The sequence below is a fragment of the Balaenoptera borealis genome (genome assembly GCF_965194805.1).
Source record: "Balaenoptera borealis genome assembly, chromosome: 1".
Taxonomy (NCBI): Eukaryota; Metazoa; Chordata; class Mammalia; order Artiodactyla; family Balaenopteridae; genus Balaenoptera; species Balaenoptera borealis.
The window spans coordinates 82,548,264-82,575,181 of record NC_138860.1 but is presented as its reverse complement, the minus strand read 5'-3'; the positions used below and the strand labels follow the sequence as shown (position 1 = coordinate 82,575,181).

Sequence of the window (26,918 nt, the reverse complement as noted above, 5' to 3'; positions counted from 1 at the left end):
CAAGATGTTTTTTGTCTTTATTAATACACCAGGCCCTGGGCAGCTTCTCCGTTTACTCATCTAGGCATCGCTTCCTCCTAAACTGGGGAGGATGCCTGGACAGGGAGAATTGAGGAGTATCAGGTAAGGGACCCAGGCTTTTCATCCCCTCCTGCCCCAGGCAAGTTTTCGGACCCTGGACTTCCAGGAACGCAGTTCCTCAAAGTAGCCGCCAGAGGGTGCGCACCCTGGAACCCAGATTGGGAAGGCTGCGGGAATCCACAGGATCGTGGGGGCCGACCATCCAGTGCGGGGCATAACCCAGGGGACTTCCTCCAAAGCTTGGTCCCCACTGCCTGACTCCTTGCTCTCGTAACCTCAGTGCCGCCCGCCTTTCCGCTCACTGGGGCGCCTCGCCTAGATTCAGCACCCCGCAGATAGTAATTAGGGGTAGGGGGAGCCGCCTCCACCAAGGGGGCGTGGTGGGGGGAAAAAGGGAGGGCCGCCAGAGGAACACAGGCATGCAAGCGCCTAGAGACTGGGAGAGCAAGCGGGAGAAACTGAGGCACGACCCAATACCTAGACATTCCGGGCTGTGTCATTGAAGGAGAGGGTGAACAGTGAGATGAGCCAGGGCGAGGAGAGAAGGCGAAGGAACAGAGGGAATGAGTGTAGGGGTAAAGAAAGCTGGCGCGGAGGAAAATGCTCGTCGTTCACCGCTTCCCTAACTCTCTCACACATTAGCAGATAAACAGCGTTCTTCTGTTTCCTTTTTTTCAAATAAAAAAAGAAAAAAATCTCAGCGCTCTCTCGCCTCCAGACTTTTGTCTGTTTGTTTTTGACCGGGGATGGATCGGAGAGTGGGTGGGGTGGGGATCACGGCCTCACACTGCGGAGGCGCATCAGAGGGGTTAAGACCCTCCCCCTGCCCCGCACAAAGATGGCGGCTCCCGCCTTCCCTCTCCCTCATCCCTCCCCAAAACCCCCTCCCGCCCCCCGCCCTCTCCCGCCACCTCCGTCACTTCCGCCCCGCCGTGGCCGAAACTGACACAAAGTAGCGGGCCGAGGCCCGGGGGGGAGAGGGGCTGCAGCTGGGGGGGGCGGGAGCCCGCGGGGAGCTGAGCCGAGCGCCCCCCGCCGCAGCCCCCGGCATGGGCAGGACGTGGCCGCCGGGGCGGGCGCCGAGCGCTGAGCGCTGAGGTGAGGTTTGGCAAGGCGGGGGCAGCAGCCCAGGAGCGCGGGGCCGGGAGGGCAGGGGGAGATGCTGCTGCGGACGCGGACTCGGGACTGGAGGGGCCGGGGCGGGGGGTGTGGGCAGGGGAGGACAGGGGACAGGGAGTCGGAGCTGCGGTGAGACGGAGGAGGGGGAGTGGATGATTGGAGAGAAGATGGTGTTGGGTGCCTGAGGGTGGGGAAGATTCGGGAGGCCGTCCGCAGGATGGGAGGGTGGGGTGCTGAAGGGGCGCGTGGAGACCAGCAAAGGGGCGCGGGAGTGCGGAGGAGAAGCTTATGGAGCAGCGGAGAGGGGAGAACCGGCCAGAGTCGTGGGGGTGAGGGGAGTACCCGGGGTCCGAGGGTTTGGGTGCCCGGAGAAGGGAGTTTGGGGGTGGTGGGCGCTGTCTCTGTAAGGTGGAGGTCTCTGTGCGTGAGGAAGACCAACGGTGCCAGGCGAGGTCCTAGCTCTGGGAGTCCAGAGCTGGGAGAGAGTCCTGGGTTCTGTCCTTGGCCATGGAAAGTGGCCAGGCGTTGGTGGCAAGTGAGCTGGGGGTCTTGGATTCCATTCTCTTATGTTTTCCTGACCTGCCCATAAATATCCCTGCCAGCTTCCTCTAAAAGAAGGGGTCAGGCTTCCTGGGTTTGGGCTGGAGGGGAGCAGGGGCCAGGCCTAGAGGAGGAGCCGTTTTCCTCCATGGAGCATTGCCTTCTTCCCAGAGCTGGCTATTTTTATCCCAAATGTGGCTGCAGAGGGGGCTGGGGCAGGGTGACGGGGCAGAGCGACGTGGCTAATGGGCCTGGGCTCAGAAAACCCAGGCTGTGTGAGATTGGGAAGGAGAAGTGAGAGGGTCCCTGTTCCCAGGTCTCCCCGCTCCCTTTCCTTCCCTATTATGGCACCCCAGAGGGGATGAAGTCTGGGGCCAGCCAGCTTTCAGTCTCCCCAGGGTCTTAGAGGTAAAACAACTTTCCTGGGCAGTGTCCAGACTCCTGGCTCCTGAGAGCCTGTGCAGCTCCTTCATTAACTCTTTCTTTCATAAGAGTCAAACCCTGATCTTCAGGCTGATAGTGTTTCTTGACTGCCTCCCTCCCTGAGGGCGGGGCTGGCTATGGAACTTGTGATGCCCACCCTTGCATCCTCTCTTTTAACCTCTCTCTCCATGCCCCACCCTCGTATGACTCATACTCTAGACTGGGTGGAGACCCTGGCTGGGGGCCTTGTAGGAAGGCTTGGCATCTCTGAAAACGTGGATGAGGTTTTTCTTCCTGATCCAGGCACCCTTGGTTGCCAGGGTTGGGGAGGGTCAGAGAGGAAAAGGACTTCTGGCTCTAGGTATTGCCTGATTGGGGTTCAGGAAGGGAGTCCGGCTTAGTGAACGAAGAACTGGTGTGGGTGACAGGGCCTTGGCCAGAGTGTGTAATTATAGAGGCTGGGCAGACAGACAATTAGTATCTCTTGGGGCTGACAGGCTGGCAGGTTGTTCCCAGGAGGCTGGAGACAGGGGAACCAAGGGGGATGAAGGCTTTCCACCCAGACGAAGAAAGAGGAGGTGGACAAGAGGACACAGGACCTGGCTGGCAGCTTCCTTTGAGCCAAGCTGGGATGAGGCTCTGTGACCCTGTCTATAGGCCAGGGCTTTTACCTTTTTAGGTGAAAGGAAGGACATGGGGAGATAGAAGGAAGCAGAGGTCCATCTGACTGATGCTCCCTGAGCTTGCACCCAGTGCCATACTGACTGGACTAGGCTTGGGGTGAGAGAGAGAGAGCTAGGGATGACTCCCCAGCAGGGTTGAAAAGACCCCTTTGCTGGCCCAGAAGGGCGGTTGACCCAGACTGAGAGGAAGTGGTTTGGGGACTGTGTGCAGGAAGTGAAGGCCAAGCCTCTAAAGTGAGCTCCCCTGGAGGAGGTGATAATGGAAGCCCCAGTAATGGAGGGGGGATGGGAAGATTATAAGCTTTTTGAGAAGGGTGGAGCCTGCCCACCCTGTTTCCTGATGCTCTGCCAGGTGTTTCCTGGCTCATGTTCCCTCAACCCCACCCTTTAGTGGAAATTCTGCTTTCCAGTAAACACAGGCACCCACTCACTGCCACCAGGAGGGCACATGGGGTATCCTTTGTCCCTGGGATGGGTACCTTGAGAGTTGTGCCCCTCCTGTCAATATCTGGCCTCTTCTCTTTGCCCCCTTCCTTTCCCAGCAGGTCTTGGTTTTTGTAAGTGGTCAGTCCCCTCATGTTATCCAAGGCAGAGGCATGGGGGGAGGCGGTGGGGAAGTTCCCTCTTCTTTCTCAGGGACCTATCAGGGTAGTAAGAGCAGAGTGTTGCTGTGGAGTTAGTGGGGAAGGCTGGGGGAGGGGCAAGTTCAGAAATGGGGAAGAAAACCTTCAGGAGGAGTCTGAAAAGGGGAATGAAGGTTACCCTCAGTTTCCTGACCTCACGCATATGTCACCTTCTTGCAGGGTCTCCCATGGGATTGCTGGGACCTTGCTGGGTGAGATGGCACTGTGTGCAAAAAAGCGCCCCCCAGGTAAGACAGGCAGGAGGCGGGGTCGGGGGGAAATCCCTGGGACCATCAAGAGTGGGTGTTATTATGGCTCAGGGAGCAAAGGGAAGAGGGACGACAGGTAATGAGCCTGAAGGAGGGTAGATTGCAGGCCCTATCCATCCTGCGGGGAGCCTTAGGAAACCGAATTATTCGCCTTGATTCCCTAAGCTGGGTTCTTCCCCAGGAGGGTGCTGAGTACCTGCCCCTCACCCCCAAACACATAGACTCTTATCTTATCTTGGGGCACCTGGAGCTCCTATTCCGTGGTCTGGGGAGCCCGGGGTGCTGTGTTCCCACCATCCCTTCTCCGTCCTCGCACTTCGTTTCCTCCCCTCATTTTCCCATCTAAGGCCAGGTCCTCCTTGTTTTCCTGAGGGCGGGGGTGGGGGTGGGAGGCGGTGGGATGAAAGCGGTTGCCCCGGACAACGCTGGCAGTCCCCTCACCCGCATTGGCCGGGCCGAGGGAGGCGGGACTCCGTGCTGGCTTTCGCCTACGCGGCGCGCTGGCAGGCGGCTACCCCTGCAGTCGGGGGAGCGGGCGGGGGCGGAGCCCAGGGAGTGCGAGTCGTGTCCGGGGCCACTCAGAGCGCGCTGGCGTCCGCGGGGGGCATCGGGGGCGGGGGCGGCGCAGCAGAGCGCGCGGCGTCGCCGGGTGCGAGCGGCCGGGAGGATGGCCGGGGCTGCAGGTGGGGCGCGCGCCACACGGCCGGGGCTCCACTCTGAGCTGCCGCAGCTCCGGTGCCTCCCCGGGGGGCCGCCCCATCGGAGCCGCTGAGGCCGAGGACAGACCAACAGACAGCCCGCCCTTCCCCCGCTCAAACTGGGATCATGACGGTCCCCAAGGAGATGCCCGAGAAGTGGGCCCGGGCCGGGGCTTCCCCCTCCTGGAGCCGAAAGAAGCCCTCTTGGGGGACAGGTAACGGGAGGCAGCGACTGGCAGCTCTCCCGAGCCCGTAATTTACCCCCTCCCTCCCTCACATTCGCTTGTCCCCTGCCTCCCCCAGCCTTCCCATGTCCTCTGCAGACCCAGAGATCCTGACTCCGAAGGTTTTGGTCCCTACCTCTCCTTTTGCATGGTCTTTGGTGACTGCACAGGCGACTCAGCCTGAGGGGTCCCCTCTGGAGAAGTTTTGGGAGTAAGGTGACCACGCAGGGAAGGAGCACTCTGGGTAGGCAGAGGATGCAGTGGTCTGAGGTTTTTGTTACTGCAGTGTGCTCTGCAGGGGGCTTGGAAGGGGGTGAGGGAAGGCGTCTGGAATGCTGCCTTTGGCTCCAGGACAGGTTTGCATTATGTTTACTACCTAACCAGGGTACCCCCTTTTTCAGCCTGTGGTCGTGACCATGGGAGATGGGCTGGAGAACCCTTCCTAGGACAACCCCATGTTTTGGGACCTGAACTTGGTGCCTGCAGTCCCAGATCTGTGGGTGTTCAGAATAGGTGTAGTTCATTTGTCACTAAGTGACAGATGTGTTGTTTAGGGGAAATATGTGCAGATGGCACAAGAAAGGTTACGGTTAGAGAGCAACTGCTTCAACTACATCCCATTCCTCCCTCTTTCATCTCTGTCTCAGTCTGCATGACCCATATCCCTGACCAGCCCCCGCCCCCCGACTTGAAGATGAGCTTTGAAATAAGATGATGTCATTGTGGGCCAGTCAGAAGCCGCTGCTGATGACATGTGACAAGCAGAGGCTTCTGTAGGGGGGACTGCACGTGGCGCTGGGTTGCTGCCGCAGAGCAGTTACAGGGCACAGTGACCCTCTGTCTTGCCACCCACCCCACCCACTAGGTTAGGAGGAAGGCAGTACCGTGGCTGGATCTGCAGGGGTTTCCAGGAGAAGGAAGCTTAGTGTCTTCAGCTGCTGTTCCTCTGGAGATACCCAAGACCGTTAATTCCTACAGCATTAATTAGAGGGATGGGGGAGAGAAACTGAGTGTCCCCAGTGGAAGACCTTGATGGTTGTTGGTGAGGAAAGGAGAAGGCATCTTGTCCTGAGAATGTAATACCTGCAGAGCCCAGTGGTCAGGCTGGTGGTGAGAGGTGGACTAGAGGGAAGACTTTAGTGGCACCTCAGGTGTGGTGCTAACTCCTTAAAAACTGTGTGCTGTGGAAGGAACCAAGGGCCCTCAGTGGAAAACCCATAGAGTGGGGTGGGCCTGACAAGGTGTTGGGCCAGGCCTCAGTTTGCTTCTGACTGCAGCATCATTCTGTTGCAGAAGAAGAAAGGAGGGCGCGGGCCAATGACCGAGAATACAATGAGAGATTCCAGTATGCGGTAAGTGGCTCTAGACCACCTGTGCTCTCCTCCTGAGTCAGAAAGGGGAAAGGTGCATCCCATCTGTCCTAGGCTGGGACAGAGGGCTGACTGCTGGGAGAGTGCTTGAGGGAGGGGAAGGCAGCCTCCTCGCCACTCTCCACCTGCTGTGTGCTGAATTTTTCATGGCCTTCACCTGTCAGTGAAGCAGGATACATTGACCCCGTGAGACTCTCTTCTCTCCTCCTCTTTCGCCCTCCCACACCTCTGGTCACTGGCTTTTGGGGACAGAGGTTTGGAAAGTGTAGATGGAGGAGGCAGCCTCAGTCTCGTTCTGGGTTGGGTTTGGAGGCTGCCTCATGATCTTCTCTCCCACTGCCACAGAGTAACTGCATCAAGACCTCCAAGTACAATATTCTCACCTTCCTGCCTGTCAACCTCTTTGAGCAGTTCCAGGAAGTTGCCAATACCTACTTCCTGTTCCTTCTCATTCTGCAGGTAAGTGACCTGTGGTAAACCCTTTGCAACTCACAAAGCGAAATAAAGTCAAGGAAGAGAAAGGTCTAGGGGAAACGAGACGGGGCCTCGGAGGCATGACTTCTCTTTCCTTTTTTCAGTTGATCCCACAGATCTCCTCCCTGTCCTGGTTCACCACCATTGTGCCTTTGGTTCTTGTCCTCACAATCACAGCTGTTAAAGACGCCACTGATGACTATGTGAGTTGTCGTTCTTTTACCTTTTTCCCACGCCCCACCCCACAACTCACCTTCCTCCACCCAGCACAATTCCTTGGTGACCTTGCCATCCCTTACCTGGTCCAGCTAGATCCATGATATCTTGGCTGAGAGTAGGGAGGGGGAGTCAGGAAGAGAGTAGACCTGTGAACAGGTGTAGACAAGGTGGTACCCAGTGTGCTCTGCATTCCACTGATCATCTAAGTCCCTTGGAGCAGGAGAAGGTGTCTTACCTTTCTTTCCTCTCTTCAGTTCCGCCACAGGAGTGATAACCAGGTGAATAACCGTCAGTCTCAGGTGCTGATCAATGGAATGTGAGTGCCTGTTGGAGACTGAGGGCCTTGGGGAAGAAAGGGGTCCCCTGGGAACTTCTCTAGCTACTGACAGCCTCTTCTCTATCTTCTCATTGCCTCAGCCTCCAGCAAGAGCAGTGGATGAATGTCTGTGTTGGTGATATTATCAAGCTAGAAAATAACCAGTTTGTGGCGGTAAGGGACAAGGTGCCCCTCTAGGCCTACAGGGCTCTCCCTTTACTTTGGCAGAAAGGGATGAGTCTTTCCTGATTGACTATTGCCTCTTAAACACCCATGGGAGGAAACCTCCTTGAGTGGGAAGCTTCTGTGTCATATTAATATGCCTCCTTTCTAGCCATTCACGTGCTTGGGACTAAGCAAACCAAGAGTGCTTAGTGGAAGGAGGGATCATCAAAGAGTCCATTGGGGGTGGAGGATTGGGTCTTTGGCCTTCTCACTAGGTTTTCTTTCTAGGCGGATCTCCTCCTCCTTTCCAGCAGTGAGCCCCATGGGCTGTGTTACATAGAGACAGCAGAACTCGATGGGTAAGTCGCATGCTCAGTGTCACACATCTCCTTCTGCCTCCTTTGGGGTAACAAGCTTGTTTTTGAAAGAGGTTCCCAGGTCTGGGGTCTGTACCTTTTGGAAAATTGATGGGTAAGAAAGGCTTTGGGTGTGTAAAAGAATTACCTACCTCGTAATGCCTGGGGGTGGTGGTGCTCCATGGTCAGGTGCCCCCAGGTAGAATCTAGAGGAAGGGAAGGGAACCAGGCCTCAGGGACACTGTCCTTCCAGAGAGACCAACATGAAAGTACGGCAGGCGATTCCGGTCACCTCGGAATTGGGAGACATCAGTAAGCTTGCCAAGTTTGATGGTGAGTAGTTTTGGAGAAGCAACTTTCAGGTAGAGGAGATGGGTGGGTTTGGGGCTTTAAATTGTGCCTTCTCTTTTTGGCTTCTTGTTCCTGTGATTATGCAGCGCCCTGGACTTTTTTGGGTGGTTGGGGAGCAGGGGTGTCAGGAATGCCGGGTGGCTATCATTTACTTGTGAATTGATGGTCATTTCAAGAGATCTTCATGGCTGATAGCTCCCTCCTTGCTGTACATGTTGAAATTCAGCTTATTCTTATTTCTTATTCGTCTCAGAATAATGATATATGCTCCTTCTAGCAAGACAAACTATGTAGCATGTATAAGAAAAAGCCCTCCTTCCCTCCAATTCTAGTCTCCTTAGGTAGTCACATTAACTGGCAGTTTAGTGTGTATTCATCCACACTTTTCTCTGTTTATACAGACACGTGAGCATAAATCAATGGGATCATACTGTACTAAAATCTCTGCAACCGCCTTTCTGTACTTATTAAATTCATCATAAGTATCTTATCATGTCGCTATGTAAAGAAATTTACATCATTCTTTTTCATAACCATATAATGTTTCAAAGAATTGATGTATTGTAATTTATTCAGCTCTCCCCTGACTATTCAGTTGTTTCCAGTCTTTTACTCTTCAAATAATGCTTCAATAAAATTGTTGTGAGCTATGCTATCATTTCTTTTTTTTTTTTTTTAATTTGGCTGTGTTGGGTCTTGGTTGCTGCACGCAGGCTTTCTCTAGTTGCAGCGAGGGGGAGCTACTCTTCGTTGTGGTGCACGAGCTTCTCATTGGGGTGGCTTCTCTTGTTGTGGAACACGGGCTCTAGGCGCGTGGGTTTCAGTAGTTGTGGCACGTGGGCTCAGTAGTTGTGGCGCGCAGGCTCAGTAGTTGTGGCGCATGGGCTTAGTTGCCCCACGGCATGTGGCATCTTCCCGGACCAGGGCTCGAACCTGTGTCCCCTGCACAGACAGGCGGATTCTTAACCACTGCGCCACCAGGGAAGCCCTATGCTATCATTTCTGTAGAATGAGTCCTCAAGGTGGGATTACTGGGTCTGAGGGCATGTATACTTTTAATGGGAGTTCATGCTGCTCATTCCTTTCCCAGAAAGTTGCATCAGTTCACACTCCCACCAGCAGTGTGTGATGGGCTTACATCCTAACACCATCTCCCTGCAGCTGCTTTTTCTGTGTTGCTGTCTCGTGGTTAAGCTACAGACTGCACCTCGAGCGGGGGCACTCTTGTCTTCTGTTCAGGTGAAGTGATCTGCGAACCTCCCAACAATAAGCTGGACAAATTCAGCGGAACCCTCTACTGGAAGGAGAACAAGTTCCCCTTGAGCAACCAGAACATGCTGCTGCGGGGCTGCGTGCTGCGAAACACCGAGTGGTGCTTCGGGCTGGTCATCTTTGCAGGTGAGCCTCCTAGGGCCCAAAGAAAGAAGGGTGAGAGTTGCTACCTTCACCCTCCCGCAGGAATGTGGGAGGAGGCTAAGTGGGCCCTGGATCCAAGCTTCTCATCCAGCCAGTGTCTCTCTTCCACCCTGATGTCCTGTAGTCTGGGGACCGGGGCAGAAGCCCAGAGGCAGATTTGTTATTTGGCTTTCCCAGCCCTTTGCATTCCTTTCTAGGTCCTGACACTAAGCTGATGCAGAACAGCGGCAGGACAAAATTCAAGAGAACAAGTATTGATCGCCTAATGAATACACTGGTGCTCTGGGTAAGGCATCCCACATATGGTTCCTGCCCCTGCCCTTCTGGTTCTCCCTGGGCGGGTCCCTTTACTTCCATCTCTCCTCTCTGGTCAGTAGTCAGCCTTCAGGTTTTAGCTTTAAAGCCACTGGCAGGTCAACCACTCAAAGACAGTGTTTATTTCAGGCTCTTTTTGGACTTGGAAGATGTTATTTAAAAATCCTTAGGAGCGTGCATGAATCAACAACTTAAAGAAAGTTAAAACAAATCTTCCCTTCTCTGGATTCCAGTTATGATGGTGACTTAGCTTAGCATGTGACCTTCTGTTTGCTTTGCCAGGGACAAGGAGGCCTTCATGGGGATGGAGAGCGAATTAAAAGAAAAATTTCCATTTGGAGTATGGATAGCAGGGTCTTTTCCCCTGACTTCCAAGAGCAAAGGATCCCAAAGGAAAAGTTTCTGTTTTAGTTTTTGGCAATTCCTGAATCCTTCCCTTGTTTGGCTAGAAATTTGAGCTCCTTGTTGGGCTCTCCTCCCCTTCTTGTGCTCCCACTGCCTGCTGCCTGCCCCCCACACGCCAGCTTGCAAAAGCTGGGGTCAGCCTCTGGTGAGACAGTTTCCTCCTTGGCCTTGAAGGGTTTGCAGAAACCCCAGCCTGAGAGGCTATCAGGCCAAGGCTTGCATCGCCCCCTGGTAGTCCTTGGGCATCAGGATGGTTCCTGCTTTGTTTCAAAGCATCCAGAGTGGAGGCAACTTTGAAGATAGATGTCTGAAATCACACAATGGTCTCAATTTTTTTCTTTTAAACCACCAAAACTTTCTTATGATCCTTCTTCAAGGACTCCAAGCTTTATAAGTTTTTTGACTATTAAGAAATTTACATTTATGAAGACATAATTTGTGTCTTGGTTAAAAAACTTTTTTTGGCAATCTGTATAAGATAATGAACATTACAGAAACTTGGCATTTTTTTAAAAATATTTATTTATTTATTTATTGCTGCGCTGGGTCTTAGCTGTGGCATGTGGGACCTTTAGTTGCAACATGAGAACTCTTAGTTGTGGCATGTGGGATCTAGTTCCCTGAGCAGGGATTGAACCCAGGCCCCCTGCGTTGGGAGCATGGAGTCTTAGCCAGTGGACCACCAGGGAAATCCCGGCATTTTTGTTGGCTTGTAGAGGCTTAGCTCCAGTAAATGGATGATTTCTAATAAGCTTCTTTGGTATGTTGAAAGTAGCTCACCCCCACTCTTACCATCTTTGAGGTCTCCCAAATGTTCTAGGATGTCAGAGTGGGAGCTACACAACCATTTCAGCCCTCCCAGCATACAGTTGAGAAAACGTCGTGAGAAAAAGTCCACATGATGGTCAGTGACAGACTAGAACCTGTCACCAGTTCTGGGTGCTTCCCACTAGAGCATGCCACCATTTTAAAGATGCCTGAGGGGATTCCCTGGTGGCGCAGTGGTTGAGAATCCACCTGCCAATGCAGGAGACACAGGTTGGAGCCCTGGTCTGGGAAGATCTCACATGCCATGGAGCAGCTAAGCCCGCGAGCCACAACTACTGAGCCTGCGTGCCGCAACTACTGAAGCCCGCATGCCTAGAGCCCGTGCTCTGCAACAAGAGAAGCCACCGCAATGAGAAGCCTGTGCACTGCAACGAAGAGTAGCTCCCACTCGCCACAACTAGAGAAAGCCGGTGCGCAGCAACGAAGACCCAACGCAGCCAAAAATAAATAAATAATAAATAAATTTATAAAAAAAAAAAAAAAGATGCCTGAGCTTTCGAGGGCTCAGGGTACCAGTGGTGACCTTCAGGGATGCTCTTGGTTTTGAGGGCTTCCTAAGTGGCAGCTTAGCCTCTGCTTCTCATTCCTCTGCAGATTTTTGGATTTCTGGTCTGCATGGGGGTGATCCTAGCCATTGGCAATGCCATCTGGGAGCACGAGGTCGGGACACGCTTCCAGGTCTACCTGCCCTGGGATGAGGCGGTGGACAGTGCCTTCTTCTCTGGCTTCCTCTCCTTCTGGTCCTACATCATCATCCTCAACACCGTCGTGCCCATATCGCTCTATGTCAGGTATGCGCTCTCTCTGCTCTGGGGTCTCTCCAGGGAGCTCAGGTGGTCCCTTGGCAAACTTCTCTCTTCTGTGAAGGTGAAATTCTCGAGAGGGAACTTGGGGTCCTCTCCTTCCTGTGCTGTGAACATTTTATATTACCTGTTTATCTTTCTGTACAAAGCAAACTTCACCACAGTTTCCTGGTACTTTGGATTGTATTAGAACAAAAACCATATTGATTTATTCAGCACATATTTATCGCATGCCGACTTTGTGCAAAGAAGCATGCTAGGTGCTGTGGCACATACAGATGTATTAGGAATGGATTTCCTTCCCTCCAGGAGCTTCAGTCTAGTAGAGGGAGATAAATCTGAACATGTTCTAAAACAAAATGGGAACTAGTGCTGTAACACCTTCAGTGTTACCCTTATGTGTAAAGCAAGGGGACACAGTTGATGTGTAATACAGCCTCTGCCTTCAAAAGCAGCAGACTGGTAGGGGAGGAGAGATGCAAACAGTGAAAGACACCGAGCTACCATGCATCCCACTGAGATACCACAGAGGCACAAAGTGCCATAAGGATTGGAAGAGCATTACTCCCCGCATAGTTAATCAGGGAGGACATCTTTGAAGAGGTTGCTGGTGAACTGAGCTTTGAATGGCGGCAGGGATGGGTGAAGGTGGAGCCTGGAGGAGAGGGCTGGAAGCAAAGGCACAGAGATAGGGACCTTGGAATGGTTGGTCCTGGGACAGTTTGGCAGGAGCATGGACTGTGAGTGGGGGCCTGTGAGACAGAGAGCTGGAAACATAAGCTTGTTCCCTATCGTGGAGGGTCCTGAATCTTTGCCAATGGACTTTTACTTAGTAAACCATTAAAAGATTCTTTAAAAAAATCTAAAGAATGCTTTAGGAAGTGTTGGCTGGCAGTGGTTAACAGCATGAATAGGAGTAAGAGGACATCTAGGATGTTTGCAGGAAAGATAATGTTAACAGGGAGAATGAACAGGAAGGGCGGGGGGATGCAGGAGGAAGAAAGAATGGCAAGAAGAGAGACGATCTCTTTGTATTTAGTGCCTTGCACTTGAGATAAGAGAACCTGTGACTTTTTTTAATTTATCAAATTGTATACTTTATTATTATTATTATTATTATTTTGGCTGCGTGGCTTGTGAGATCCTAGTTCCCTGACCAGGGGTCAAACCCAGGCGCTCGGCAGTGAAAGCGCAGAGTCCTAACCACTGGACCGCCAGGGAACTCCCAACCTGTGACATTTTTAAGGAAATGCTTTACAGAGATGCTCAGATCTCTTCCCATATGTTGTTTTTGTTCACATAGGTTCCCCAGATCGTCCTCAGATCTCCCCACTAGCCACTGAGTCCTAGTGCTGTTGACAGTGAGTAGGAGATAAGGAGTTTCTGTGCTGAGGGTGGACAGTGGGGTTTTTATCGAGCATTAGGAGGAGACTCAGAAGGCTTGTGGTTTAGTCCTGCTTACTCAGTAGCCACGTGACCTCAGGCAAATCCACAGTCCCTTAGGGCCTTGGTTTTCTCATGTAAAATGGGAAGAATAATACCAGTTTCATCCTCTTCATAGGGACATTTTGATATAAGATACAAGATTGGAAAATACATTTTAAAAATTAAATTACTGTACGAATAACAGGTGGTAGCGTGTTCATCATTATCATCGCAGCTCTGGTATTTCATTACTATTTAAAGGTTTTCTTGTTTCCGATCTGATTTTTTTTTTTTTTCCATCTTTGGACTTTGCTGTCTTTGTTTTGTATCCAAGTTCACTCGAAGCCCATGGTAGCTGCCTGAGAAAGTTTCTAAGTCTCATCAGGTTACAGTACGTGTGTTTGCGGAGAGGGTGGAGAGGGGACGCTTGATCAGCAGAGTGGGGCAAAGGCCATTAAGGCATTTCCAGCCAGCTCATTTTTTGTGTGGTAACTGGATGCTGACAGCAGCCTCAGTCAGGGTTGGAAGCAGGGTTCCAGATGTGGCCCCATTGCTTGGCTGTGCTGGACCTAAACATGGGGCCCTTTCTGAGATGCTGACAGTCCGAATCCCAGGGGTAATGCCTAGTAAAGAGGATGATGCGAACAGACCTCTGGGACGCTGAGAGCCCTGTGCCATTGTAAACTGGTGTTATTGCCCAGACTCTCGAGACCCCGCTCCCTTCTGGAGTCGGCATCTCAGTCTGCCCTGCCTTCTTCCCAAACACCCCAGGTCAGGTTGTGCAGCCCAGAGCCGGGCGGAAGGAGCGAGCTCGGCCTGTGTTCAGGCAGCGAGGCACGGGCTCCAGGGCCTCCTCGGTTTCCCCTCCCTGCAGGGGCGTCTGTGTGCCTGTGGCACGCGCAGCACCCTCATTATTTCTTTTTCTCTTTTTTTTTTCTCTTCCTTCTCTCTTGCACTTTCTCTTGTTTTCTCTGCATGGTTTCTGTATTATTAGTCCTGAGGTAAGAACTGGTCGAGTGCCTTGTCCGCAGTCCCTTCTCCTCTGCCTGTGCCGTCTGTCCCGCCTGCCCAGGCCCTTTGCACCTTTTTGTCTGGAGAGCGTCGGAGGGTCGGGGTCGGGGACCCCCACCTTTAGGCTCTCCTTGCCCTCCCCCACCCAGGTGTCCTTGCCCAGGTATCCGCTCCGTTCTTGTTTCTCCCCAGGCGGAGGGCCTGCAGCGAAGGCCCGTGGGGGTGGGGTCCCCCTCCCCTTCCTGTCCCCAGCCTCACCTCCTGTACCCTGTGCAGCGTGGAGGTCATCCGCCTGGGCCACAGCTACTTCATCAACTGGGACAAGAAGATGTTCTGCATGAAGAAGCGGACGCCCGCGGAGGCGCGCACCACCACCCTGAACGAGGAGCTGGGCCAGGTGGAGTACATCTTCTCCGACAAGACAGGCACCCTCACCCAGAACATCATGGTCTTCAACAAGTGCTCCATCAACGGCCGCAGCTACGGTAGGGCTGCGCCTCCAGGGACCGAGGGCTTGCGTCTCGCCTGAAGGATTGTGCTCCTGGGGCTCCCACAATTGTCTTGATGTTTGGGTTTTACTTCTTTCCTACCTGGGTCTGTGGGACTTGAGAGGGTATGCTCTGCGCCCCGGGTCAGGAGGTAGACACTGACAGTGCTTCCCCTCTCCTCTGCTGGCGCCCTCACCCCGATCCCAGCTCCAGGCAGTAGGGGAGCTCCTTGGCTGTTTGAAGTGAGGCCCTAGACACTGGCCCCTGGGCACCCCGGCCAGGTTGGACCTTGTCAGCCCTGGTGGAGTCTAGACTCTCCCCGTGTTGCTGTCCAGGGCCCTTGTGAGTCTCTGGAATGTGACCATGGCCTTTCCAGTGTGGCCCCGCTGCAGTGGCCTTGTGGCTGAGCTGCTGGGATGGCTTGCACAGGGTGTGTGGGGTCTTTTATGCAGAGTGAACCCCTTTCCTAACTGCTTTCTATACTAACCCAGGCCCCATGGCCAGTGTGTGAGGCTTCGTCTGCTGTGCAGACCTAAAGAGCGAAAGGCGCCCGAAGGGGCCTGGGAGCCCTGGGGACATGGGTGTGGAATTGGAGCTGCCCTGGGGGGGAGAGCTGGAGCGTGGACGGGGATGGGGAGCAGTGGATGTCATGGCTTTCAGTCCTGGGGTTCTGAGGATCCAGGGTGCCTGCGCCTCCTGTCCTTTGAGTCAGCCGTGTGAATCTGGGTGACATTTACTCAGGGACTAGGGTTGCGGGTTCCAGATGCCTGGGGGGGTCCTGCACTGGAGGCTTCTCCCCCTGCTCTGCAAGATCTCGAGCTCTGACGTTGCTTCTCCTTCTCTCCTGGCTGTGTGTAGGTGACGTGTTCGATGTCCTGGGCCACAAAGCTGAATTGGGAGAGGTAAGGTCCAGACCCCATGGTGATTGTCTGTGCCAATGAAACACAGGGTGCCTGGGCAGGGTTGGTGTGGGTAGGAGTGATGTGTTGTCTGGTCAGGAAATGGAAGCTGCTTGGAGGAAATGGTGTTCTAAGGAAGAGCTGGTAGCAGAAGTGGGAATCTTGAGGTCCACAGTGGACAGGATCTTGGTGGGGACAGCGCCTCCCTGGGAGGCAGCCTAGTGACCCACCCTTTCCTGATCGCCCTCTTACCTGCTCCAGAGGCCTGAACCCGTCAACTTCTCCTTCAATCCTCTGGCTGACAAGAAGTTCTTATTTTGGGACCCTACCCTCTTGGAGGCTGTCAAGATGGGGGACCCACACACGCACGAGTTCTTCCGCCTCCTTTCCCTGTGTCACACCGTCATGTCAGAAGAAAAGAATGAAGGTGAGGGACTTCGCCAGAGGTCTAGTGGTTAAGCCTCCACGCTTCTAATGCAGGGGGCACGGGTTTGAGCCCTGGTCAGGGAACTAAGATCCCACGTGCCGCACAGCACGGCCTTAAAAAAAAAAAAGGAAGCACGAAGGTGCGCCGAGGATCTGGCTTGTGTTCTCCCCCACCTGACTTGTGCCTTTGGTCTCGGGCTGTGGTCTGCAGTGCGGCTGCCTGGGGCTTCCTGGGCGGGACACTCGGCTGAGAACGTGGCCACTGACACCACCTGTGTTCTTCCTCCCCACCCAGGGGAGCTGTACTACAAAGCCCAGTCGCCAGACGAGGGGGCTCTGGTCACCGCAGCCAGGAACTTCGGCTTCGTATTCCGCTCTCGTACACCCAAGACCATCACTGTCCACGAGATGGGCACAGCCATCACCTACCAGCTGCTGGCCATCCTGGACTTCAACAACATCCGCAAACGGATGTCAGTCATAGGTGAGGCCGGGACGGGGGTGCCGGGGGCATTCAGGGGCAGCATGCAGACCCGGGATAGGTGAGGTGTACTGGGTGACCCTTGATGTTTTAAGGATGGGGGGCTTCAGCTGCCTGAATTTTTCTGGGACGTTCTCCCCCCGCCCCACCCGTAGTGCGGAATCCAGAGGGGAAGATCCGACTGTACTGCAAAGGGGCTGACACCATCTTGCTGGACAGACTTCACCACTCCACCCAGGAGCTCCTCAACACCACCGCTGACCACCTGAATGTAGGCGTGAGGAAGGGGGCCCTGTGGTCCTGCTACTCGCGGGGTGGTGGGAGGGGCTGGGGGCTGACTCCCTTGACTCCTGCTCCAGGAGTACGCGGGCGAAGGGCTGAGGACCCTGGTCCTGGCCTACAAGGATCTGGATGAAGACTACTACGAGGAGTGGGCCGAGAGACGGCTCCAGGCCAGCCTGGCCCAGGACAGCCGGGAGGACCGGCTGGCCAGCATCTACGAGGAGGTTGAGAGCGACATGATGGTATGGGCTGCAGAACGGGCCAAGGGTGGGCAAGGAGGGGTCGTGCCTGGACTCTCTTCCCAGGGACCCTTGTGGTATTTTCAGCTGCTGGGCGCCACGGCCATTGAGGATAAGCTTCAGCAAGGGGTTCCAGAGACCATCGCCCTCCTGACGCTGGCCAACATCAAGATCTGGGTGCTGACAGGAGACAAGCAAGGTGAGAACCAGCAGGGCAGAGGAGATTGCATCTGGACACAGCCCCGTGGGGTCCTTGCATGAGCCTAGGACATCGGGCTGGCAAGTGCGCTGACCTTGTCGGGGGCCTGTCCAGAGCTCCTGCAATCTCTCTTGGTAGAGACGGCTGTGAACATTGGCTATTCCTGCAAGATGCTGACGGATGACATGACGGAGGTGTTCATTGTCACTGGCCACACGGTCCTGGAAGTGCGGGAGGAGCTCAGGTAAACAGGCCCGAGGCAGGTAGATGCTCTGCACTGTACCTGGGGGTCGGGCAGAGGTTCCCCGATCGGGCTTGAATCCCTGCTCCTGTCCTGGCAGACCACGGTCTCGTTTCCCCCTTCACAGGAAAGCCCGGGAGAAGATGATGGACTCGTCCCGCACTGTAGGCAACGGCTTCACCTACCAGGAGAAGCTTTCTTCTTCCAAGCTCACTTCTGTCCTGGAAGCTGTGGCTGGGGAGTACGCCCTGGTCATCAACGGGCACAGCCTGGTAAGTGTCGCCATCCTTTGCTTGGGCAGTAGTATCTTTTCAGAGAGCGGCTCTTATATCTTACCTTGTTCCCATTTCCCTGGACTTCGGGGGGGCTGCGGTCTTAAAGGGACTGGGAGGAGCTGACCCCCAGGTCTCTCCTGGAGAAGACTGGGGCTCTCTCAGCACTCTGTGTTCCAGGCCCATGCGTTAGAGGCAGACATGGAGCTGGAGTTTCTGGAGACAGCCTGTGCCTGCAAAGCTGTCATCTGCTGCCGGGTGACCCCCTTGCAGAAGGCACAAGTGGTGGAACTGGTTAAGAAGTACAAGAAGGCTGTGACCCTTGCCATCGGGGATGGAGCCAACGACGTCAGCATGATCAAAAGTGAGTGGACTGCGTAGGTGTGGCGGCTGGGCGCTGGGGAAGGGAGAGGGGCCCAGGGAGGAATGATGGGGGAGGGGGCCGAAATGTGATGTGAGTCTGAAGGGTGTGGCTGTCTTCATCCTCTTGTCATCTCTTGTCTCTGCAGCGGCTCACATTGGTGTGGGCATCAGTGGGCAGGAAGGGATCCAGGCTGTCCTGGCCTCCGATTACTCCTTCTCCCAGTTCAAGTTCCTGCAACGCCTCCTGCTGGTGCATGGGCGCTGGTCCTACCTGCGCATGTGCAAGTTCCTCTGCTATTTCTTTTACAAGAACTTCGCTTTCACCATGGTCCACTTCTGGTTTGGCTTCTTCTGCGGCTTCTCGGCCCAGGTAGTGAGCTCCCCAGACCCCTGACTTGCCAATCCTTAAGCTCCTTAAGGACAGAGATTGTGTCTGTCCTGTTCATTGCTTGGTCCCCTTAGGGCCTAGCTGTTGTCTGATGCATGCATTTAAAAAAATGCTTGTTGAAGAAGTGGAGAGGGAGTTCCAGAAAATTCCTTAGGCCTCCACATATGCCACGTCGGCTGTCTTCCTCCGCCTGATTTGTAGTGAAGAAAGACTGCATGTTCACTCCTCTCTTGCTCCCTGTTCTCCTTCCAGACCGTCTATGACCAGTATTTCATCACCCTTTATAACATCGTGTACACCTCCCTCCCAGTCCTGGCTATGGGGGTCTTCGATCAGGTATGGGGGAGTTGGATGACCGGGCGGGCTGGGGAGAAAGACGTTGCTGCAAGGGAGCCACCTGATAGTGGTAGGCTTGTGCCCACTGCCTGTGGTCCCTGGGAAGGCAGTTCTGTGAGCTGGGCAGGGTGTGGCTGGTTCTCCCTCTCAGCCACACCTGCCCTGTAACTCCCCTGGGTTGCTGAACAAAAGATTGATTGGGGGCAGCTGGCTTGAGGTCAGATATAGCTGTCGAAGAATTTAGAAAAAAAGAGGTAGGGGGACAGAGTCTGCCCTTGGCCTTCCTGAGTTAAAGCGGCAGCTTCTGAGGCATCCTGTGCCACGGGCCCTCCGCACACAGGATGTCCCGGAGCAGCGGAGCATGGAGTACCCTAAGCTGTACGAGCCAGGCCAGCTGAACCTCCTCTTCAACAAGCGGGAATTTTTCATCTGCATCGCCCAAGGCATCTACACGTCTGTGCTCATGTTCTTCATCCCCTATGGGGTGTTTGCTGAGGCCACCCGCGATGATGGCACCCAGCTGGCTGACTACCAGTCCTTTGCGGTCACCGTGGCTACTTCACTGGTCATCGTGGTCAGTGTGCAGGTAGGAGGCAGTCCGGGAACTGGCCTCCCCTATGGAAGGGGTGGGGCTCCTGTCCTTGGGGTGCCCTGGGCACTGCAGTTCTGTTCCTGGGAGGGGGGACTGGGTTTTGGGGGGGGTGCTCCTTCTGCCTGTAACAACTGCTTTTTGCAGATTGGGCTGGATACCGGCTACTGGACGGCCATCAACCACTTCTTCATCTGGGGCAGCCTGGCGGTTTACTTTGCTATCCTCTTTGCCATGCACAGCAATGGGCTCTTCGACATGTTTCCAAACCAGTTCCGGTTTGTGGGTGAGTGCCTGTGGCTTCCTCTTGAATCAGTGAGGAATCACAGTTGTTCTGGGACTAATGGGGTAGGTAAGCATTTATTCAACACTCTTTATGTGCCAGGTATTCTGCAAGGTGCTGTGGGGATCTAGGTGTATCCGACCCAGGCCCTGCCCTCAGAGGGTCTCCATATCCATGAAAATGAAGAACAGCCCTGCCAGGCTACAAGGGAGGCGAAAGGGTGGCAGGCTTCACGGTCAGCAAAATGACTGTTTGTGGGGTGGTCAGGGATAGTCCCACAGAAGAGGCTGCTGAGGGTGTAGCCAGGATTGGGGAGCCAGATTCCAAGTCAGAGAGCTGGAAGTGTGAAAAGGCTGTTTATTTCCAGGAAATAGAGAGTGCTCCAGCTAGGGTGGGACAAGAATACCCTTTGAGAAGCAGTGGAAGAGAGGTTAGAAAGGCAGGCCATTTGAGGAATCAGAATGCCAGGCTGTCAGGTGTGCATTTGACTTGCTAGGAGCCTCTCTTTTTTTTTTTTGAGGAGAGAGTGGGGAATGGCATCAAAGAATTACCTTAGAAAGATGAACGTGGCAGTGACAGCCAGTTAGGAAGCTGCTGTAGTGATCAAGTGCAAGGGTGTTCAGAACCGCCGCAGGGTGGCTCTGGTGGTTGGCCAAGAGGGACTGGTTGGGAGGCATGAGGTGAAAGACTCATTTGCGGGTCTTGGCATTTGCTTTAGATCTGTTCATTCTTTAATCCAGTGGGCATTCAGTCACCCGCTATCCTGGATGCCAGGGATGCAACAGTTAACAAAACAGGCAAAATCCTTGCCCTCCTGAATCTCATATTTCAGTGAGAGAGACAAATTATTTACAAGTTAACAGTTACAATGTCTGAAATCAATAAGTCCTATAAAAAACATCAAGCAAGGTAGAAAGGTACAAGGGTCATCAGCAAAGCCCTCTTGAGGAAGAGACCTTGGCGCAGAGAAATCTGAATAAAGGGAAGGAGTGAGCCATGTGCCTCTCTGGACAGGAACAGCCCAGGAAGAGGAAACAGTGATATGGAAGCCTTAGGTGAGGGCTTGTGGGGAGGTCGTCAGCAGCAGAGGAGCTGGGGGAGTGAAGGAAACGAGGTTGGAAGGTAGGGCTGAGGCAGGAGGGCAGAGATGAGAATCAGTCCAGATCATTTAAGCCTTTATAGGTCAAAGTAAGAACTTTGAATTTTAATCTAAATGTGATAGGAAGCCATCATCAGAGGGTTTTGAGCAGGGAAATGTCATAAACTGATTTATGTTTTTACAGGATCACTCTGACTGTTTTGTGGATAATAAAAGGTAGAGGGCAAAGGCAGAAACAGGGAGACCAGCTAGGAGGCTATAGCAGTAACCCAGGTGACAATGATGGTGGCTTGGAGTCAAGTGAAAAGTGGTGGAATCCCATAGATATTTTGGAAATGGAGCCAGCAGATTGGATGGGGGCCTGAGATGGTGGGGGTAGGAACCAGGTTGACTCCGGGGCTTTTACCTGGGGCAGCTTAGTGGGTGGTGGCATCTCCTGAGCTGGGGAAGACGTGGAGCAGATTGGGGTGGAGGAAACAGTAGTTCACTTTCAGCCGTGTGAAACCGAGATGCCTGTTAGACCTTCAACAGAGATGTCAGGTTAAGGCAGATAAAGAAGTAAGTCTGGGGACTTCCCTGGCGGTCCAGTGGTTATCATTTGGTGCTTGCACTGTAGGGGGTGCAGGTTCGATCCCTGGTCGGGGAACTAAGATCCTGCGTGTCATGCAGCCAAAAAAAAGAAAAAAAAAAAAAAAGACAAAACAAAGCAGGTCTGAAGTTGTTTTCAGAGTTTGGAGCTAGAGTCCAATTTGGAGATAAATATTTGGAGAGCAGAGAGAAAGAGAAGCCAGGGATGACTTAGGTTTTGAGACTGGGGAAGTGGGGCTGCCAGAAAAAGAAATGGGGAACTCAGCGGGGGTGTGCTGCCCTTGCACCTGCTTTGTGACTCCCAGGGCCCCTGACTCCTTTGTCCCCAGGTAATGCCCAGAACACCCTGGCCCAGCCCACCGTGTGGCTGACCATCGTGCTCACCACAGTCGTCTGCATCATGCCTGTGGTCGCCTTTCGGTTCCTCAAGCTGAACCTGAAGCCGGATCTCTCAGACACGGTGAGAGGCCAGGCTGTCTGCTTTGGGGGACGGAGCCCGTGTGTCCGGAAGCCCTCAGGCTTAAATACGCCTGTGGCTGCAGTTTCTGTTAAGTGCGTGGATGGTGGTCCTCTGCCCTTCCCGGGGACAGACCGCCCTGTGCAGTCTTGGAGGTGCCCGTGCCTGCCCCATCCCGGGCGCTCTGGGTCCCTTCCCTGAGGCGGTGTGTGACGCTGCCACGCTGACGCTGACGGAGGCTCCTTCCCTCACGCCTCCCCGACCAGGTCCGCTACACCCAGCTGGTGAGGAAGAAGCAGAAGGCCCAGCACCGCTGCATGAGGCGGGTGGGTCGCACGGGTTCCCGGCGCTCGGGCTACGCCTTCTCCCACCAGGAGGGCTTCGGGGAGCTCATCATGTCTGGCAAAAACATGCGGCTCAGCTCCCTGGCGCTCTCCGGCTTCACCACCCGCTCCAGCTCCAGCTGGATTGAGAGCCTGCGCAGGAAGAAGAGTGACAGCGCCAGCAGCCCCAGCGGAGGGGCCGACAAGCCCCTCAAGGGGTGACGGCTGGGACGGCGACGCCCCTTGCCGGTGAGCAGCGCACGCAGGGCTGGCCGGCCACCGAGAGGACAGCATCTCGGAACTGCGCGTCCTCATTCCTTGCCCAGGTCCTCATCCCATCTCCCCTGGTAGACTCTGTCCTGCTGGTCCCACTAGGAGTGGCCAGGGCATCCCCAGCCCAGGGCCCTCCTAGCATCTGGGAGGGTGGAGGGGGCCGGCCCCAAGGGCAGAGCCGGGGCTGACCAGCCCCAGTGGGGGATCAGATGTGGAACCAAAAACAGAAGAAAAAACTGTGAGAGATTGTGTCTGCCCCTGCCCTGCCTGGGAGCCCACAGGGAGACTGTAATCTCTGTATTTTTTTACTCCCACTCCCCAGAGGGGCCCCAGCGCCCCTGTTCCTGAATTACACAAGAATGTATCGTGCCGGGAAGCCAGAGACCTGCTGGGGCCCTGGGCCCCTCACAGTGTGTGTGTCTCTCCTTGATTTGTGTTTGTGTCCAGTTTGGTTTTGTCTTTTTTATTTGGCAAGTGGAGGAGGCCTTTATATGACTTTTATGTTGTGATTGGTTTCTTCACTCTCCTGGGGAAGAGGAGGCCGGCTAGGTGTGGAGCGGTTTGGGAGGAGCTGGTGCCCACGAGGGACAGAGAGGCTGACCAGGGAGGGAGGTGCCTGTCAGCCAGAGGGTGCGGGGAGAGTATACAGGGGTCTGCTCCTGTCTCCTTCCTCACCTTGAGAGTGAAGTGCTACCCCTCCCCAACACACGCAACTCCTGGATTCCGGAAGTCCTGCTGGTACTGGGCTGGAGCCTAGGAAAGTGGCCCCGTCCTTCTCAGTGACCTAAAGCTGGGTGTGAAATGTAGTCCTAAGAACATTTTCTTTAATTTTAAATTTAGACCCAAGTTCACTGGCAGAGTCTGTTCTGACTTTCCTTCTCCCTCCTCGTTGGTGTTTTCCCACGCCTGAGGCGGCCCGAAAGGGGAAGCTGAGCACCACGAGACGAGGCTGAAGGGAAGCCGACCTCTACTCCTCCCTCTGGTAAAAGAGGTCCCAGCCCCTCCAGGCCCCGCACGCGGCGGGAGTTGGTGGGGTCCCTGTACTGAGTGGTGGGGAAAAGCAGAGGAGGCGGCTGCCCCGTGCCTGGCTTGGTCTGGACAGCAGAGCTTCGGCTTGCCTGTCCTTCCTCTCCATCGTCTACACCTAGGAAGCTCTTCCCCAAATTACGTATCTCCCAAGCTAGTTGCTACCAAATCAGTCTTGGGAAGAATTTTTTCCTTGTCTTTGGTAGTGGAGAGGGTTACTCAGGAATGGTGTGGAGCTGGGAGCGGGGTATGTGGGAGTCCCAAGGGAACTGGAGGTGGGCTGCGTTGAGGCAGGGTGGGGTGGGCAGGGGATGGGGGCGGGGAAAGCTTGACAGGGAAATTCTTTAGGCCACACGGTTTACAAACCCAACATCATGTCTTTGTGTGTCTCTCAAGGTGAGAGTCTGATTTTTATACCAAAGAGGAAATGATTTTTTTTTTCATATTTGGTTTGTCTATATTATATAAATATAAATATATATATATATATATATATACAGTTATATATATATTATTTTTTTGGTTCTCTCTCATTTTTTAGGGAGGGAGGAAAGTACCAAGTTGCAATGAGCTGTAATTAAGGAACATTCTGTATAATTTATGACACATTTCTATACTTGCAAAAATTATATCATTTTATGGATATAAGAGAAAAATGCCTTTTTATAAAATTCCAATTTCTGAGAAGTGTGTAATTTGTGTCTTTTCTGATGTTTAACCAAGACTGGTGGTAAAAGTAAAGACAGATAGAAACTGTTTCTTAAATGGAACTGAGTGGGTAGATGTGGGCCGAAGTGGAGAAAACAGAATCTGACTGGTGGGGTAGAGCACCTCCTCTGTTTGCACACCTTCTGGGATCTGAGTTTCAGCTGGAAGATGGGGCAGTGGGCGGGACTGATGTGGATCACAGGGACTTTGTGTTCTGCTGATGGCCGGGTGCTTAGGACCTTGACTGTTTGCCTTTCCAAACACAAGCCAAACTCTCATTCCTAACACATACCAGATAGGTGGGTATGTGTAGGGGAAAGTACTGGGTAAATAGTTTGATTTTTTTTTTTTTTTTTTTTTTTTTTTTTTTAACCACCACCCCATGACTTTTCCATTGGCACAGGCCTCATATCCTCCCATCTTCCTGGCTTTTCACAGAAGTAGATATTAAGGAGCCTAAGTAGGGACTTCCCTGGTGGTCCACTGGTTGAGGTTCCACACTTCCACCGCAGGGATCCCTGGTCAGGGAACTAAGATCCCGCATGCCTCGCAGCCTGGCCAAAATAAATAAGTAAATAAAAATAAATAAATAAAATACAAAAATCAATGGTGCTTAAGCTTGGAGGAAAGACGGAGATAAGATCAGTTTTCCTCTTGAGGAATAGTTCAGGGCAGGGATAGCCCACAGACCCCTGGGACACAAACTGGTACCTGCCTCCACACAGGGAGAACCTGTTTAGGGGCAAATCAGCCTTTTACCAGGCTCCTTCTGGAACCCTGAGCCTCAGGCAGCAAGTGGCATCTGGCCTCAATCCCCCCACCCCCAGGACAGAGAAACAGGCCTTAATCCCTTGAGGCTGGTTAGGCTCCCAGCCTTCCTGTTCCTGCCACTTTTCACTCCGACCAAAGGGCTGGTGCCCCTCACCCTGTGACAGATCCTCAGGGTCCCCACTCCCCACCCCCCCCACTGCTGACCTGCAAGAGAGGTTTCAGAGGACAGACGAAGTGCTATTCAAGCATGGAGAGAATGTTCTCCCCCGCTCCTCAAATGAGCAGCTGAGGTCTCCCCTCACCCAGGATCCCATTATACATATCTGAGGGGCAGGGCCCGAGTTATTTTTTTTACTCTCATTGCCACTTCCAGGTACCTTTTCTTCCATCTCTAGATAAGCATGAGTTTGAGTCTCCTGCCGCTCAGATAACCCATTTGCTCTTGATTTCCTACCTCCTTCCCTGCACTCACTGAGGACTTGGGCACCTGGCTTACTGTCTTCTGGTCCCTTCTCCCACCATTACCCTAGTGCCTTCTCGGAATGTGTGTCTGAGAAATCTGTGTGACGCCCTCACTTTGTTCTCCTTCGGCCTCCTCATTTCTGAGGGCGTTCACCTCCTCTCCACAAAACAGCGCCCTCCCACGGGCGCCCCACTGCCATCGGGAGTGTCACCTCCAAAAGGTCACAATCCAGCATTTGTCTGTGTCCTTCAGCTCCTCTGCCTTTCACCTGTACTCCCAATACATACTACAAACTCCTCCTCTTCTGGTCGTGCAGCTCCTTTGTGTGGGCTCTTACTTGCTTGGCATCCCAGCCCATAGCCTGTGGTCTGGTATTAACCACTCTGCCCAGCAGCACTCCGATGCTGGGTCAACATGCCGTGTCCCACGGTGAGCTGCCCATGTGGAAGGAGGAAGCCGCGTGACCATGTTGAGTAGAGGAGCTGGGAATTCACAGACTCCCGCCGCAGCAGGCCTGTCACACGGTGAGGCAATGCTGTGCATCTCTGCTCACTTTCATTCTGCTTCCCCTCAATGACAATCCCTAACTTTCTCCTCTTTCCTCAACTCCTTCCCACCATCTCCCTACCCTACCCTATGCAGATGGTTCTACCTCCTACTTCACAGAGGAAAATAACTTCTTCAGCTCTCCCCATCACCTACAAGTTTCACTCCGCAGAGGCAGGGCACGCAGCCCCCATCCTCTCACCTTCCATGATCCCCCATCCATTGTCCTCTTTATCTTACCTTCCCCTTCCTCGCTCATGGTTCTTCCCTTTACCAAATAAGGATGCTCAGCTTTTCCCGCACTTCCCCCCTCCTCAGCCCTGTAAACGACTTAGTGATCTGTGTCCATGTCCTCGTCCTCTTCCTGCACTCCCTACCATCCGGCTCCTCCTTGACCCACCCCTCAAAGGCTCTCTCCAAAATCGCCTTTGACTTTCATGTGGCCAAGTCCCAGGTTTGATCTTACTTGCAATCTCTTAGTATTTGACTTTGTTGACTTATTTCCTTGAAACTCTGTCGTCCATTGGCTTAAAAACAAAACAAACAAAAGCCCTCTTGGTTTCACTTCTGCCTCTCTGGCTGCTCCTTCTCAGTCTCCTTTCCTGGAGCTCCTTCCTCTGCTCTTCTCCCCCATGGCACCATTTTGGCTCCGAGCTCTTCTGGTCAGTGCAAGGTCCTTGAATGGCCCCATCCAAACCCATGGTTTACATAAGATTTGGGAGTGTCACCATGGTTCACCTCCAGATTGGACTTCTCCCTGCTCACCCCCATACTCTAGGGCCTGTATTCAACTATCCACTGGACTTTTCTACTTGGATGATCCACCAGCACCTCACATTCAACATGCCTCCAAATGAACATTATTCCCCCCAGCACGTGCTCCTCCTCCTGCGTCCTCTATTTCAGTGAATGACACGCTATCTTCCCAGTTACCAAAGCCAGACTCACAAGTCCTGGAGAAAACCCCATACATCTGCTCTGGTGCCACCACGTTCCATGTTGTATATTTCATCTTCCTTGATGTTTAGCATGAAATGAATTAAACTGCAATGTCCTGAGCCACT

The 26,918-nt window shown here is 53.6% G+C and overlaps 1 protein-coding gene across 3 annotated transcripts; it reads left to right on the top strand.

Moving 5' to 3' along the window:
- The first annotated feature begins 980 nt into the window (after window positions 1–980).
- Window positions 981–24,053, top strand: ATP8B2 (ATPase phospholipid transporting 8B2). Of its 3 annotated transcripts, none has more exons than XR_014246720.1 (29): window positions 981–1,179; window positions 3,650–3,717; window positions 5,954–6,012; window positions 6,376–6,489; window positions 6,609–6,707; window positions 6,978–7,039; window positions 7,141–7,213; window positions 7,493–7,563; window positions 7,814–7,893; window positions 9,151–9,309; window positions 9,525–9,613; window positions 11,470–11,666; window positions 14,391–14,599; window positions 15,461–15,504; window positions 15,763–15,928; window positions 16,223–16,411; window positions 16,564–16,679; window positions 16,768–16,932; window positions 17,017–17,128; window positions 17,243–17,372; window positions 17,497–17,641; window positions 17,822–18,005; window positions 18,151–18,374; window positions 18,645–18,728; window positions 19,069–19,314; window positions 19,465–19,603; window positions 21,617–21,747; window positions 22,011–23,322; window positions 23,908–24,053. XR_014246720.1 is itself a non-coding variant. In XM_082399234.1 (29 exons), the coding sequence occupies exons 2-28, from the start codon at window positions 3,687–3,689 to the stop codon at window positions 22,287–22,289; spliced, it is 3,597 nt and encodes a 1,198-aa protein (XP_082255360.1). In that variant the 5' UTR covers window positions 981–1,179; window positions 3,650–3,686; the 3' UTR covers window positions 22,290–22,316; window positions 23,181–23,901. The 3 variants fall into 3 exon arrangements, 2 of the variants coding, with proteins under 2 accessions (XP_082255360.1, XP_082255361.1); XM_082399234.1 differs by lacking the exon at window positions 23,908–24,053 and having other exon boundaries at window positions 22,011–22,316; window positions 23,181–23,901; XM_082399235.1 differs by lacking the exon at window positions 23,908–24,053 and having other exon boundaries at window positions 982–1,179; window positions 17,267–17,372; window positions 22,011–22,835.
- The last annotated feature ends 2,865 nt before the right edge of the window (window positions 24,054–26,918 follow it).